At 29.2% G+C, this 15,703-nt stretch overlaps 1 protein-coding gene across 1 annotated transcript; it reads right to left on the bottom strand.

Annotated features, from left to right (window-relative positions):
* Positions 1–1,266: 1,266 nt before the first annotated feature.
* On the bottom strand, positions 1,267–11,561 carry LOC111039374. Its single transcript, XM_022322874.1, has 4 exons — positions 11,478–11,561; positions 3,920–4,202; positions 2,675–2,771; positions 1,267–1,309 (listed from the first exon to the last, which is right to left on the bottom strand). The coding sequence occupies exons 1-4, from the start codon at positions 11,559–11,561 to the stop codon at positions 1,267–1,269; spliced, it is 507 nt and encodes a 168-aa protein (XP_022178566.1).
* Positions 11,562–15,703: the final 4,142 nt, after the last annotated feature.

The following is a 15,703-nucleotide window of genomic DNA, read 5'->3' as shown; positions in this document are numbered from 1 at the left end:
CGATACTGATAATTTGTAAATGTGTAATTACTTACAGCAATTTAGAACTCATACATACAATTGTAGTCCATGAGAATTTATTATTTATTTATTATATTTTAAAATTTTACGAATTTATACGTATCAAAATTGATGGAAAATCCAAATGTTATACCTATGTATAAAAATAATTTTTCAACTGATACTTTTTTTTAAACTAAATTTATTCCACAAGTAATGGGTTCTTTTGTAATATTTTTTTTGTCAGACTTAAATCAGTTTTACAACTTGTAATATTATTTATGTATACATTATTTCTTTTCTACGTTCTTAGGCTCCCAGGTCATAAACATGTTAGGAGTAGTACCTATACTTTTTCACACATCGTTCAAACCTTCCATCAAAAGCGACGGAGCCGTATAACACACCCAGCGGTACAAGTACAAAACATTTCTTCCCATAAAAGTAAATACGACATAAAATGGGAAACGATTTTTATTGTGTTCCGCTTAAAATTCCGAACAACCCTTTTGCTGGGGTCAAATCATTGTTGACCGTATGTACTATATATTAATAATACGATCACAAAAAGAACATGTTTTCGTACACAAATGCTTTGGTCACCGTGACAAATTGGGATAATCGTTTCAGAAACTAGGTCACTCGTTCCTCGTTCAGGGATATAATATACTCTCATTCGGGGCTGAAGCTGCACAAAGGGGGTGAAAGGGACAAGTATTGTACAAATATCGATACAATTGAATTTGTTTTAACGACCGATGTACCTATATGCAGCATGTATAATATGTATTATATTCTGAGTAGGTATGTACAATTCGAAAATTCTATTATTGTTGTGAATGTTGTGATATATTCCACACACAATATAAGTGCCCACTGCCCACTACCCATACCCGTCGTATATATATTGTGTGCACGGGATTCGTTCGATGAAGACGCGACTGTATATTAAATGGGTCTGAAAAAAAAATTGAATGAATTTATTTTAAACCACCCCCCTGTTACGACCGGTTGCGTGTAAATCGTCAAGAGGCCCTAGAGACCCATTACACAGTATTACACGCATGTAATATAAAATATATATATTATTATTACACGATGGTGTGTACAACAGGCAGTAGACAAAAAAAAGAACCATTAGCGTTATTATTATATAATATTATATTTCCCAAAGAAAGAAGTTTCTCACTAATTCAACAATTTCATTTCCATTTCCGCATCGCTTATGTTGTTTGTACACGTGTTTCATAATTATCGTTATTGCCTTTATTGTATCATCGTGGTCATTTGTTTTATTAACGCAAACTTTCTGAAAAATTTGGAATAAAATAACTGTCATTGCCCTGTTTACTATTACAAAATATGTCTATATTTTTAATGTTTATAAGTATTTTGGATTGTTACAAAAATATTTTTTATCATATCGTGTACAGTTAGCACATTGGGTGGAAAAAATACTGTAGTTAAATATTACGCATGTATTATAATTGGTTACTTATACAAAACATTCAGTTATAACTCATAAGTTATATCATGATTTTCCTAATGTACTATATTTATTATAATATTTTAACGTCGTTAACGATGGTTTAAAACATATTTGTACATGCAATTATTATTAAATGATCATTAAAATAGTATAATATAATGTTATTACTTAATCACCCAACCGATAACCATGTGTAATTGAATATATTCAACATTTTTTAATAATTTATAAATAATAATAACTACGAAAGGGGGACGAGGTGACCGAGTGGTCTGACGCGTCCGCTGCGACGCAGCCGATCGCGGTTCGATCCTCGGCCACCGGGCGGCATTTTTCTCTGGACAAGTCGCGGTGACCGGAGAACAAGTGCCGCCATCCCCCAACCGGGCATGGCAGAAACCTACGGGTGCCCAATAGAAATTCTGCCAAAACAAAAACACACACGTGTTCCCCCCCCCCTACAGTCCCAAAACTCTACAGTACCACACAACCTACAGCTAATGGCCTCAGTTGCCGAAGCTTAAACAAAAAAAAAAAAAAAATAACTACGAACATATATTTTTTTCTAGAACATAAAGATTTTTAATAATAATTATTTAACACACTATCTGCAAGTATCTTGACCTTTTTATGAAATATTATGAATCTAAAATATGGTTTAAATAAAATAATAAATTGCATATTGCCTATATATAGTTTTCAAATTCAATATACCCAAATTGGCAAAATGTAGGTCAAACGTCACGGTGCAATTAAAATACTGTCTGATCTATTTAACATGTAAACATAGTAGAATACCCACTGTCCTACTATAGTCTATAGAATATGTATAGTTAATTGAATTTCATAATAAACCATTATGATATGAGGGAAAATCCTCGTCAGTTGATGTTGTTGATTTCTATAAAATCAACAATGAATTCAGTAATAGTTACAGCCAATAATAACCATGCATTGTAACTGCGTAAATCGATAGACGTAAGTCGTGAGACAATAGAAATCATAGGATATAAGTACAAATATTGATACACATTAACCTATAGCCCGTAGTTACGAATCGATGATTAAAATTAATTTATGAATGATTCGATGATAGATAAATTCAAAGATAATTACTTAGTAGCTCATGACATTTTAGGTAGTTTTTTGAAACTTTTTAGTATATACCTAATATATTTTACTTACGCCTCGAATACGAATGTTTTACATTCAATTTGATTTTTTTCGTCTACTTGTGGATTCTGGTTGAAATCAGTTTCATTCAATCCCAGCATCTTCATAGCTAATCAGTAAGAAATCATTAATAATAAATCATTAACATCGAATTAACAAAAATACAATTTTAAATCCACTTAGTAGGTATTATTATTATGGTTGGGAATATAAAATATTCATATTCCGAAATATGAAATATGAAATTTAAATTTAAATTCAAGAATATGCAATTCTATTAAAGATCAGCTAGATTTAACATTTTATTTCGTTCAACAAAAATAATAAATAAATAGGTAGGTATTAGGCGTTTTACAATTTGACATTTGCAAGTCAATTATATAATCAACATTAATTACTTATAGTAACAATATTCAAACGTGTAGTATAAAAAAATTAACAAAATAGTATTTATAGGTACCTATTTTATTAGTAAATTAGTTTATAAAAAATAGTCTAGGTTTAATTAGTAATTAATTTTATTGTATGCTGTGCTCATTTATTCGCAATGAATAAGTCTATATTAATTCAAATTTGGAATAAGTGACGACTATAGTGTATATAATGATTATATTAAGCTTGACACAATAACATAAATCAAATAGCTTTATTTAAATGTTACTCTATTAACGTTTACCGTTTAGTAATATGTTTAGGGTAGATATATTGTCTGCTATATTATATACATAATTATATTTAAAGCGTGCTGATTACAATTGGGAAAATTTACTACGAGTTTGCATAGAGACTAGTCTGATTATACTATTAAGTATTAAGTACTAAACTCGCTCGCGACTATTAATAGTCACTATAGTCTATAGGCACAAGTCGCTACTACCGATTTTTCTATAGACATGTCGATCACACAAATAGCGATTTCACTCGCTAGACAGAGGAATTGCCAGTAATGACAAAAGTAGGTCGTTAAGTTTATTCGCGGTCGACCAGCGACGAGTATTCAACACTCGGCGAGTAGGCGACTTGGCCTATTGCATTGAGCGAGTTAGGTAGCGTATAGTAATATAATAATAATATAATAGTATGTACTATATAATATTATAGACCATCGACCGCGACATCGAGTTACGATTAAATTCGTTCAATCGTCTACTACCAACTTAGGTTATTTAATTATTTGATTACCTATTGTATAATATGTAAAATATATTTATTTATACACTTAATTTATATCAAATATTCGCTGCTATTTAAACTCACCACTGAAGTATTGACTTAGATCAATCGTGCCCGTATTTAAAAAATCTACACCCTTAAAAATATTCGTTAAATTATCGTTGTTGTACAGAATCGGTGGTTTGCTCCTTTGTTTTCGGAAATTTATTATGTCTTCCACTTGGTGTACAAGAAATTCTATTGGATCGTTGGGTTCGTGTATTAACAACGTACTGGTTAAATGATTCACCAAGAGAATTATATGTTTTTCGTCTAGGTATGATTCGGCCTTCATTTTACTTCTATTTTGTAAAAATGTATCATCATTCTAAATAATAAAAGGTTTGTTAATTTCACAGTTTTTGATTTTTATACAATATAACATACGATGATAACTAATACGAAAACAAAACTTAATTTATTAATTTTGTCTATATTTTAATGTGATAAATAATATAAAAATTAGACGTGGGCGTGTATTCATAGACACAATAATAACAATAATACAGCAATACAATTTGGTGTAAGTACTCATTGTTCTGAATCACATACTAAATTCTGTTAAAAAAGACCACTTATAACAATGTTTACTTCTATAATTTATAATGATTATTTAATAAATAAATATAAACTGTATGCCTGAATAATACATATTATTTAATATTAAAAAAAAATATATCAAATTACTTTTGAAACTATTATAATTTATAGCATATCCTTATTTATTAATATAAAAAATAAAAAATAAAAAACAACTATGTTAAAGTGTCGCGAGTATCTTTATCTTACTACAGTATCACAAAAAAAATTTCAAGTTCAGAAGAATCCGTTTTTACTCTTGTTATTTTTAATATTAGAGTTTACTGACCTATGGTTATAGTATTAACATTTATCAATTATAAGAATATTATCCAAGGCCTCACGTAGGATATATTTTTCATTTGTGTTGTATGTTATGAACCTTTTACAATTTAAAAAAAATTATAATGCATTAGTTAGATTGAGACAACTCATTAAACTGGCAGACGGCAGTATAGGTAAATAAATAATATGTATTATATAAATTGTAAATATAAAAAAAACTTAAAAATAAATCGTAATTTGGAATATTCGTATACCTATGTATCTATTTCTATATTATATTATAGTTTTGATGTAAATAATAATAATTGATGCCTCAGGCGACACTGTGGAATAACTCATCGAAATAGCTCATTGAAATTACACATATTATTACCTACATATAGCTATATATATTTAAAAGTTAATAATAATTTAGTGCGCATAAGATGAGATGAAATGTTATATTCTCTCATGCATGTAGTATCTACCCAATAGCACACTTTTGGTAATTTAATTGCAAATTATGTGGAGTAGCTCGAAAAAAACATGTATTTAAATGCTTATGTTATTTGTATGTGATGTATCGGACTGAAAATATAGGCCCCCTCCTCCACAAAAAAAAAATATGAGTTTAGTTTCAAAAACAATTTTGATTTTTGATACCTTTGAGACATCTGAATCATTTGAATTTACGTTATTCTTTTTTTGTTTTTGAACGGGTCTGAGACGCCAGTATATAATATGTATATTATTATTTATTATACTAGGATGGATGTACCGCAATTAAAACGATCTGCAGAGGACGACATTTTTATCTCTCTGAAAATCTCGTCCGAGACCGTCGTTTTCCAGTTTCCACACTGCGCAACTAATAATCGCCGTGACTTAACACTTATAATATGTCACTCAATAATTAGATAAATGTCGACGGTTAAAAAAATATACATACATAATGCATGTACACATAAACAAGTCGGTAAAATATAATATATTGCGCACAAGTATGTAATAATATACGATTTGTACAGGTGACTTACAATTAATACATAAATAATAATAATTATAATAATAATAATCGCATCTTTTTTATATAAATATTCAATTAATATTGTATGATGATCATACGAGTATGAAATTTAATCATCGTCGTCGTCGTCGCGTATAGGAAAATAAATACATACGCCCAGCAAAAAGTCCATCTCAAGCTTCAGATGTCCGGCGGATAAAGTTCGAGAGATTTATATAGGCAAGTGACAAGTTTCTATATAATATGTATAATGTTATATCAAAATGTGCGGTGTGAATATACAGCGAACGAAACGATAACCGCGAGTAATCCGCTATGGTACCATATTATAATAATATCTACACGACATTAAGTTTCTTCTGGTCTGCAGCAAAACAAATCGAAGTGAATATTATATTATTAATTTATGTACGTTGTAATAATAATAATATTGTCCTGGAGACGGTGGAGCTCTTGTTTATACTTTAAAATATATAATATACAGGATGATCACCAAGCATGCTCACCCACATTTTTACCTTTAAAAATGAATTTATTAAAATTCTGATTTTTGGAACTTCGAAATGTACAAAATAAGACAATTTTTCAAATACTTGAATATTTTTTTGTATTACTTAAGAAGTTAACTATTGTTCATTATACTGGGGCCATTTTTTTTTCAAATTATGAATGTTAATAGATTAATATTAACAGTTAACATTTTTAAATGACCATAGCCTCCCATCTTATAAACTCATTCCCTTGGATGGATATTTTATGCTTAGACCATATAAAGTTAAAATATAACCCAACAAGTTACATTCATAGGATACTATGATTTTTCAGAAAAATTATCCAGTGAATAATTTACAGTTGAAAAGGGGGTTCTCGTTTCAAAAACAGAAGTTTGTATATCTCCACAGTACACTTTTTAAGTAGTTCAAAAAAATTCAAACATTTGAAAATTGATAGTCTTTAAGTTATTTAAAAAATTCCAAAAAATTAATTTTGAATATGTTATTGACGAAAAAAAGAGGTTGAACATGCTTGGTGAATAACTCTGTATATATTTACAATATTATATACGTTTCACATACCATAAGCTGCGCGTATGCAATATTATTATACGTCATATTATACACACATCTTGCACAAGACGTCGTGTCTACTATTTTTTTCCCGTGTCACCAACAAATAAATTTATAGCGACTATCCATTATAATATAATTGTAGAATTAATATTATAATGATAAAATATTATGATAAACAGCGCCGGAACGGAATGCGGTGGTGGAGACAATGTTACTGCTGCAGACAATTATTCTACAAGGGCATAGTGTGAAAAAGTGTAAAAAAAAGCCAACACTAAATTTTCCCCACATTGTCGTCGCCGATATTGTGAATGTATATAGTTCTCATAACGTGCGTGGTGTATGGGAACTGTGGTTTTTGGTTGCGATTCCACCGAAGGAAATACCAATATCTAAGTATAATATAATATGTGTTATATATTGTTTATTATACAGAGTGATTTACCAAGCAAGTTCGACCCAATTTTTTTCTTTAATAAGTAATAACGAATCTATTCAAATTCTGATTTTTGAAATTTTTATATATACTTATTAAAAGATCATGTTTTTAAATTCTCGAATTCTTTTGGATTACTTAAGGATTGTCCTGGGGGCAATACAAGCTCCTGTTTTTTAAATGAGAATCCACCTTTTTTACTGTACACTTTTAAGTGGATAATTTAAATGAGTAGTTTCTCAGTTATCAAAATGTTTGTACAGAGAATAATAATCCTTAAAAATGGTTTTGAAAAAACATAAAGTTCACTACTTATTGATAGATTAATAGCAATGACTAAAATTGTCAAATTACCATAGCCCTCACATTTTTGATAAACCCATTACTATGTTATCCTTTTATCCTTAGAACACAAAGTTAAATAACTCAAAAACTACTCTTATATATTTTGATTAGATTTTCTGAAATTTTTTCCACTGAATAATTTACAGCTGAGAGGGAAATTCTCACCTGTTAAACAGACGTTTATAGAACACTTAAGTAATACAATAAATCCCAAAACATTTGAAAATATGGTTTTTAAGAATAATTAAAAGTATCAAAAATCATATTTTGAAGAACTGCATTATTGAAGAAAAAAGGGGGTAATCATGCTCGGTGAATCATCCTGTATATTATATGTTAAGTGTTCACTGAGCCACACATGTGCTCTGGGAATATTTTCCACAGGTTTTGTGCAAGAATCTAGTAAAAAAATTTTGAATTGTTTATTTAAAAATCAGTGTGTACTCCGAAGTCAATATTATTTTTCATATGAACCGACTTCTTCCATGTAGTAATCATAATATACGCGAGCCGCATAAAATGTATTTTCCAAAAGATATACTTAAGCGTATTTTGGCACACATAATATTAGTAATAACTTAATTATCTACCTATACTTGAATCACATTTCCAAATATTAAGTAGTAAGCGTATCGGCCCATTTAATTGTTTTGATAAAGTATTGAAATCATAACCAGCAGCTATCTCCTCTGATTTTTTGTTGGAATAATGCTAGGATTTTATTATTTATTAAAGACATATAATATATGTTATATATTATAATAGTATAAAACTCACTCCAATAGGCCAAACAGGGTAACGACCACTCAACAATAATAGATACATTTAACTAATTTTTTTTACCGTTTCGTTTTCGATTTACTTATAAAATATATCAAGCAGAGTTAATTGTTGTTCCATAAATAGATTATTTAACTTCAAAGCCTGCTATAGGTAATTTTTTTTGCATTTTGAAATTAAATGTATGATACTTATATAATGACCTCTAGTTCGATTTGGGTTCAACGTTCAATAGAACTAATTTGTGTGGTCATATCGAGTTGGGCATGTATGTAAGTATATTATCTGTCTTTTTACGTCGATTTTTGACGATATTCTAGTTTTTAAGCTAGTTATGAGAATGTGAATATTATATTTACCGTTTCAAAATTCGTATAACTAGTTTAATTTTTTTTATGTATAGTAACAATAAAAATATGGAAAAACACAGATAATGTTCATACCCAAGCTTAATGATGGGTTAATAACTCACTCTTATATTAAGTTAGTTTACTTTAGCTGTTACTAATATTACTACCGAATATTGGTTGAAATCAAATTGTCTATGTTGTAAATTTGACTTAGAAAACACATACGGGTGTGCATCATAGATTGCAATTAGAATATTTATCACGAACAATGGTAATTTTAATTGCATTTAATTATTTAAATTTATAATAGCTATTGAATGTAATAATAGTGTAAGATTTTAGTGACTCAAATATATGTAAATCTACATGCAAACAATAAGTTCTATGTGTGGAGAATACATGTTGTGACTAAATGTTTTATTCATCGAGGTTGTCTCAGTGCAATTTACTCAGAATATTGAGAATATCCTTATTCCTTAATAGTGATTCTCAGACTCTCAGTATAATTTGTTTTTCTAATACTCCAATGAAATAGAGGTATTTAAGAATGCACATTATTTGAATATCAGAGGTCATATTATTATAGTAACGTTTAATATTAAATATTTAATGTAATAATTAAGGTTCGGATTTGAAGGCAAATGCCTTTCTCTTATTAATCACAATAGAAAAATAATTTTTATACAAAAATGTGTTTCATTTAATTTCTTAGACGATGTATCTTTTTTTTTTTGCCTTTTTTTGCCTTTTTACTTATAAATGCCTTTTTGCCTTTTTTACCTTTAGTACTTATAAATGCCTATTTTGTGTTTAATTTTTCAGTTGATTTTATAGTTGTATACACAGCTTGCGTATTATCGCTACAAATGAGTTTTATTATTCGCAATATTAATCGATATCATCTTATCGAGTATTTGGTTAGGTTCAACAAAGTTATATCGAAGAACAAGGGATGGGAAAATATCAAAAAGATCAACCAAGTATTGATTGGAGAAACCACAAGCGATGACGATCTATCAATTTGCAATCTTAATTTAGATAATTATTTAAGTATGAAATAACCCCGATAACTTCGGTGGACGTAGAAAGATCGTTTTCGATGTACAAAAATATTTTAACCCCTAATTTTTCTGAAGACAGCTTATCACAATACATGGTAGTCAATTTTTTTTTAATACCAACTAGTTTATTTTGCATTAAATTAACTAGTATAACTCAAATAAGTTAATATTTAAAATTGTTTTAACTAATTCTTAGGACAAACCTGGTTTTAAAAAAAGGCACCTAATCTATTTATACAAAATAGCATAAACTTAATATAGTTTAGTATTCATGCTCAATTTTAATTTGTATTTTTCTCAAAATGTGTGCATTTGAAAGTGTTTAAAAAATGTTCACTATTTTATTTTGTAGTATATTTATGAATTGCCTTTTGATATAAATTAAATGCCTTTTTTTGCCTTTTTTTACATTTTAAATGCTTTTTTTATTGATTATATTGCCTTCAAATCCGAACCCTAGTAATAATATTAAATGGTCTTTTAGAAAGAATGAAGTTTATCATCGTCACATGACACATTATTTTTTCTTTAGAATAATCGTTATTCGTTATAGATAACTCTGTAGACAATAAAGTCATCGATAGACTATACCCCTAATATAATCAATCAAAATTTAAAAATTCAAATTGAATGAAAACATTATATCGTATTATCTAACAAAAGACACAAGGTAACATATTATATTATTATCTTTAGTGCAGTGTATAGTCAAACATTTAGTTTTCACTGTTTTTAACAAGTATTATAAGGTATGTTGTGTATAATTCGTCAACTAAAAATTATGAATATTGGGTAGGTGCATACACGGATGATCGAAAGTAAATATTATGTATTTTATAGCTTCATCTCAGGTATAATTCACGTGGGTAGAGTCAGATGTCCAGGAAAATGGGATAATATTATTTGTTTCAATGTTTCATCAAATATCAATAAGACTAATTAACTGTCTAAGCAAATTGTGAAGTTCTCAAATGAAGAGCAATGAAATATCAAAATATAATATACAACCGTGGAGACAAAACTAGCACACTATAATAATTAATAATGATAATAATAAATTGGTAGGTAGCTTGAAATCTATCATCAGTCGAAAGTCGTTGCTCTTTACCGTATAACAAAGTATACTGCGTGATTGATTAAATCAAATAATAATAGTTACTCGGACGTAAAATAAAGTAATTATGTTGCCGTTTATTATATGGTATAATAAATTGTATTATAATTTATATATTATGTTGTTTCATTGGAATGACAATAGAATCGCCCCTATTATACATGGCGTACACGCGTGTGTATACGATTTAGAGGGCTCATCCAAATTCCAAATAGGCTTAAACTTGAACACAATTGTTTTTATTTTTTTTTTACCCATCAAGCACATGTTCTATTATAGTATTGAGTATCTAGGTCTATAATACCAGTGGTCTTCAACTTTTTTTGACTCGTGGTCCATTGATGGTTATAATTTTTATGAGACCCATGCCATAATGGTGGATTTCATAAGTGCAAATATATCTCTATCTAATACATTTTATTTTATTTAATAACTAATAAATATTACATAAATTTTATAATATTTCTAATTGTTGGGTTTAATTTATGATTTAAAATTTTTATTTTAACTGTTCAAAGTAGATAAGTAGATGTATCGGCCAATGGTATATAGCATAATACTATAAGTTGAATATAACATAGCTACCTATACTATCATCATCATCATCAGCTTTTAAAGACCAAGCTCTGTCGTTGTAACCACTATGGCCGTCACATGCCATCCTCCTAGAGGTGAAATCCATTTACGCGGTCATCCTTCAGTTATTTGACCACTTATTTTTCGTTTCATGACGATAGTGATGAACTCGTGGTGGCATGGCACCTTAGCAGATGTCCAATAAGAATTTTTTTCTCTTTATTACGTTCATCATTGTTCTTCTCTCATGAAATTCGTCCAACACCTCTTCATTTGTCTTAGGCTCTCTCCAGCTTATTTCCGTAATTTTCCTCCACATTCACATCTCTATCGCCTTGCAGTCTACCTTTCTCATATTTTTCTATCGTCCACGTTTTACAACCATGTATTCAATATTTCAAATTTATATTTACCTATATGAATTTTTTTTTCTGTAAATTTACTCAGATGTTTATTTTATATTTGTTAGAAGAGTCCGTTTTTTCCTACGTAAGTCCTGTATACTATGTACTTTTGAATAAACCTGATAAAATAATTACTAATTTTGGCTATCAACCTAACAATCTATCGATGCTAGAACTACAAAATATAGAAGTACCAATACGAATGTACAATATATGTACATATAATACCTTTTTTAACTGCCTGCGTTCACAATATTATTATCACAATGAGTTTGATAGTTTATAGAGTCGAAATATTATAAGAAGTTTGATCGATATGATATCGGATTGATTAAAATTTTTATTACGACTGTTCCTGTCGACTAAATGTCGTGTATATAATATTATGATGACACTGGTGGTATTGCCACCAAATGGTTTGCCTCCACACGGTCATTGCTGTCGTCGAAACCACCGAGCACTTTAAAACGACACTATATATAACGATAAACGTTATGACATTATAAAATATCGTGTTTTGGGTTGTTGACAAAATATATTATAGTATATAGTTTTCACGCATTAATCAGCTTGGCGCGCGCGCGCCTGTGTATTTCGATTAGCAGCTTACGTCATTCATAAACATAAAATAATAATATTGTGATACAGGACCGTGGTGTGAACCTCCACGCTGTCATTAGTTATATCGCTAGAACAGAACTTTTGGCCCCGTCTCCCGTGGGAGCGGAACAGTTGCGTCGTCGTCGTTATTATTATTATTATCATCATCAGACTAGATTATTATTATTATTACGTGGGATCCGGTACAGGCGGCGCGGGAGAGCGGATATTTCGTGTATGTGTATATACTCGTATTAATATATATATATATATATATCAATTCGGTGGCGGCGTGTACGCAGACGACACACATCTGCAACGATTTTGGTTTAAATGAATGAAAAAATTAATAGGAGATTGCACAAGTGTAAAAAAAAACGGGTCAGTCGTCTAGTCGTAAATCTCGCGTACGTTTGCCTTTGCAATTTTACAACGTGTGACTAAAAGTGTTTAAAATTTGCAAAAGAAAAAAAAACATTTTTTCTCTTTTTTATTGTAATCCACGTGGTAATGGTAAATATATAGTATACAACGAACGGATGATAGAACCTAATATTAATATTATTCATTACTTAGTAGTTAGTGGCGCCTAGTTTGGTTTAAAAAAAGCCAGGGAAGTCTTTCTGTGGTATAGTTATCGATACTTATGACTTATCGTACATGTTTTCAGTGACGACTTGTGTAAAAGTGTACCTTGTCATTGAGTAGACCACTGTAATATGTGTGTTCAATCGTGTTGAATTTGATTGAGTTGCATTGAATTACTTACATTTTGATGACATTGATAATTGCCTGTACGAAAAACGATTCTGAATGAAAACTAATTATTTCTAAAAATATCACATAGAATAATTTTTTTGGAGGTGGTCAATCTTATTATCATTCATTATGTACACAATTTAATATCTAATTAATTGTTAACTGTAATTGACGGAATAAATGTATATTATTATTATTAACTTATAATACTGACGTGCCAAAGAATGGTCATAATGGATCCCAGTAAAAACTACAAATAGCTTAAAATAAGTTTAATATATGTTTTTAAATTTCTCTGAGCATAGAAAATGATAATATAAAAGATAGTACCTAATGTAGGTAGTAGAGAGTAGTAGAATTTCTACTTAATTTCATATTTGCAAAAGCTAATATCCCAGTACAATAATCAAACGAAATTTCCATTACAACATTTTAGTTAAATGAAAACAATTCTAACGAAATGAAGTAACGTGGTTACAGTCTTGCAGTAAAGCTTTTATTATATCTAACACAGTAACACCCCTGAATCTACTAGTACCATACAGTACCTAGATCTATGTCTATGGTTATTTTCTCATTAATATACTAACATTATAATATTATATACCTATCTAATTAATAACAAAATTCATTATTCTTTTGTGCAATTTAAATAAATTTAAATATAGCAGTATATTATTGTCACGATCCTCGATTAACGCAATACATTTTTTATTTATTTAATATATTATAAATTAATGTAATATATCATATTATGCATTTATAAATAAAATTATCAATAAACATTTTAACGTTAAAGGCCATTTAAAAAAAAAAAAACATTATAAACATTTCAACGTGTTTAGCATTATTTATTTGTCGTAAATTGACAAACGAAATCCTCTACAATATAACACTATACCTATGTAATATAGTAATAATATACGTAATAATGATGTATACTATTTTACGACATCCCGAAAGATATATTCAAGGACGTAATTCCATGTGTAGAGGATAGATAACGGCAACCCTTTTGTGACCTAATTACAGGGGTTGGCCTATAATACATTTTATATATACTTACTATACAGTGAATTGGCGTTTATTATCGTAATGATCGTTACGATAGTGTTATACAATATATAAGGTCCATCCTAAACGATTTTCGGAAAAAATAACGGTTTATAACCCACGCACGTAAACAAAATCGATCTTATAGTTGCGTATACCAGGATACATTTTAAATCTTATTGTAAGCCATTTTGATTTTGGAAATAAAATATAGATTTTTTTCAAGACTTTTTTCAAAACATACAAATTATTTTTCATGTTTACCCTATATACCTACTCAATATTTTTACCTATACCTATATACATGTGTAGTTATTATGGCATCATAATTTTACCATTATATGAACCATTTCATTAACGGTTATTGTTATTTATTTTCTAAGTCTTAATAGATAATGTTAGTGCAATACATGTACCCATACAGACTCCTGAGAAGTACGATCGTAATCCTACTAGCGGGTACAGGGGTCGCCCTACCCAACATTTTCCAATAATCGATCCCCGTTAAAAATGTTAAGTATTTGGTAATTTATACTACTATTTGTTTCGTTATATTATTATATGCAAAGCTGCATAATAATAAATTGTATAGTAATATTATTCTTTCATCGAAAAATTGTATGTTTTTCTCCTCTAATAAACAATTTACACAGCTTTTCTGTGGTTACATTATACATACGATAATTATTACGATACACCTATACATATTATTATTATTATTATTATTACAGGTAATGTGTGACTACATTATAGAATATGTATGCATACTGGCGTAGTCTACTTCAAAAACTGTTAGATAAACAACTTCTAGGTGTAAACAGTAATGATAAGTTTGAAACTGTGTGAATTATTTTAAAATGACGATACCAGATATTTTAAGCAACTAGTATTCTATACTGCTGAAAGAAAACAAAGATTAGAAACAATTATTTCTCAGGTACAAAAAAACAAAACCGCAATAGATCAAATGCTCAATTATTCAGTTGGTTCGTTCCGAATCGTTTGCTCGACTATAACACAAGACTTACTTACCTATGTATAGGCGATCTACGTTTTCAGTGGTCCACAACCAGTCGATCGTCTTTAATTGAATGAATAGAGATCGATAGCAGTACAATAAACACAATATAATATATTTTTCCACACCATTATCGGTTGATCGCCTTCACAGTTTAGATAGTACCGATAGCAGGTATACCTATGTATAATATACATATATCTTATATAAAAATAAAAATAACATCAACAATAACTTTGTACATGCGATCCGCCTCTATACCTATGTACTTCGATGCCATCAAGATATTTGTCAAAAGTCATAAAATTATAAGGCGACTTGCACCTTTATTTCTGACAATAAATCGTTTCGAAATGCATAGTCATTTTTTAATCAGGTGAAGTGATTCAATTG

The sequence above is a fragment of the Myzus persicae genome, unplaced genomic scaffold (genome assembly GCF_001856785.1).
Source record: "Myzus persicae strain clone G006 unplaced genomic scaffold, MPER_G0061.0, whole genome shotgun sequence".
Taxonomy (NCBI): Eukaryota; Metazoa; Arthropoda; class Insecta; order Hemiptera; family Aphididae; genus Myzus; species Myzus persicae.
Note: the sequence above shows the minus strand (reverse complement) of the source record. Positions and strands in the feature narration are given on the sequence as shown.

Coding starts and splice junctions, on each gene's coding strand:
- LOC111039374 (XM_022322874.1), bottom strand. CDS start 11,561: ATGGCATGTGACGGCCATAGTGGTTACAACGACAGAGCTTGGTCTTTA. Junction 4,203..11,477: donor ATGATAGTATAGGTAGCTAT/GTTATATTCAAC, acceptor TTTATTATTTAG/AATGATGATACATTTTTACA. Junction 1,310..2,674: donor AAAACATTCGTATTCGAGGC/GTAAGTAAAATA, acceptor CAAATTTTTCAG/AAAGTTTGCGTTAATAAAAC.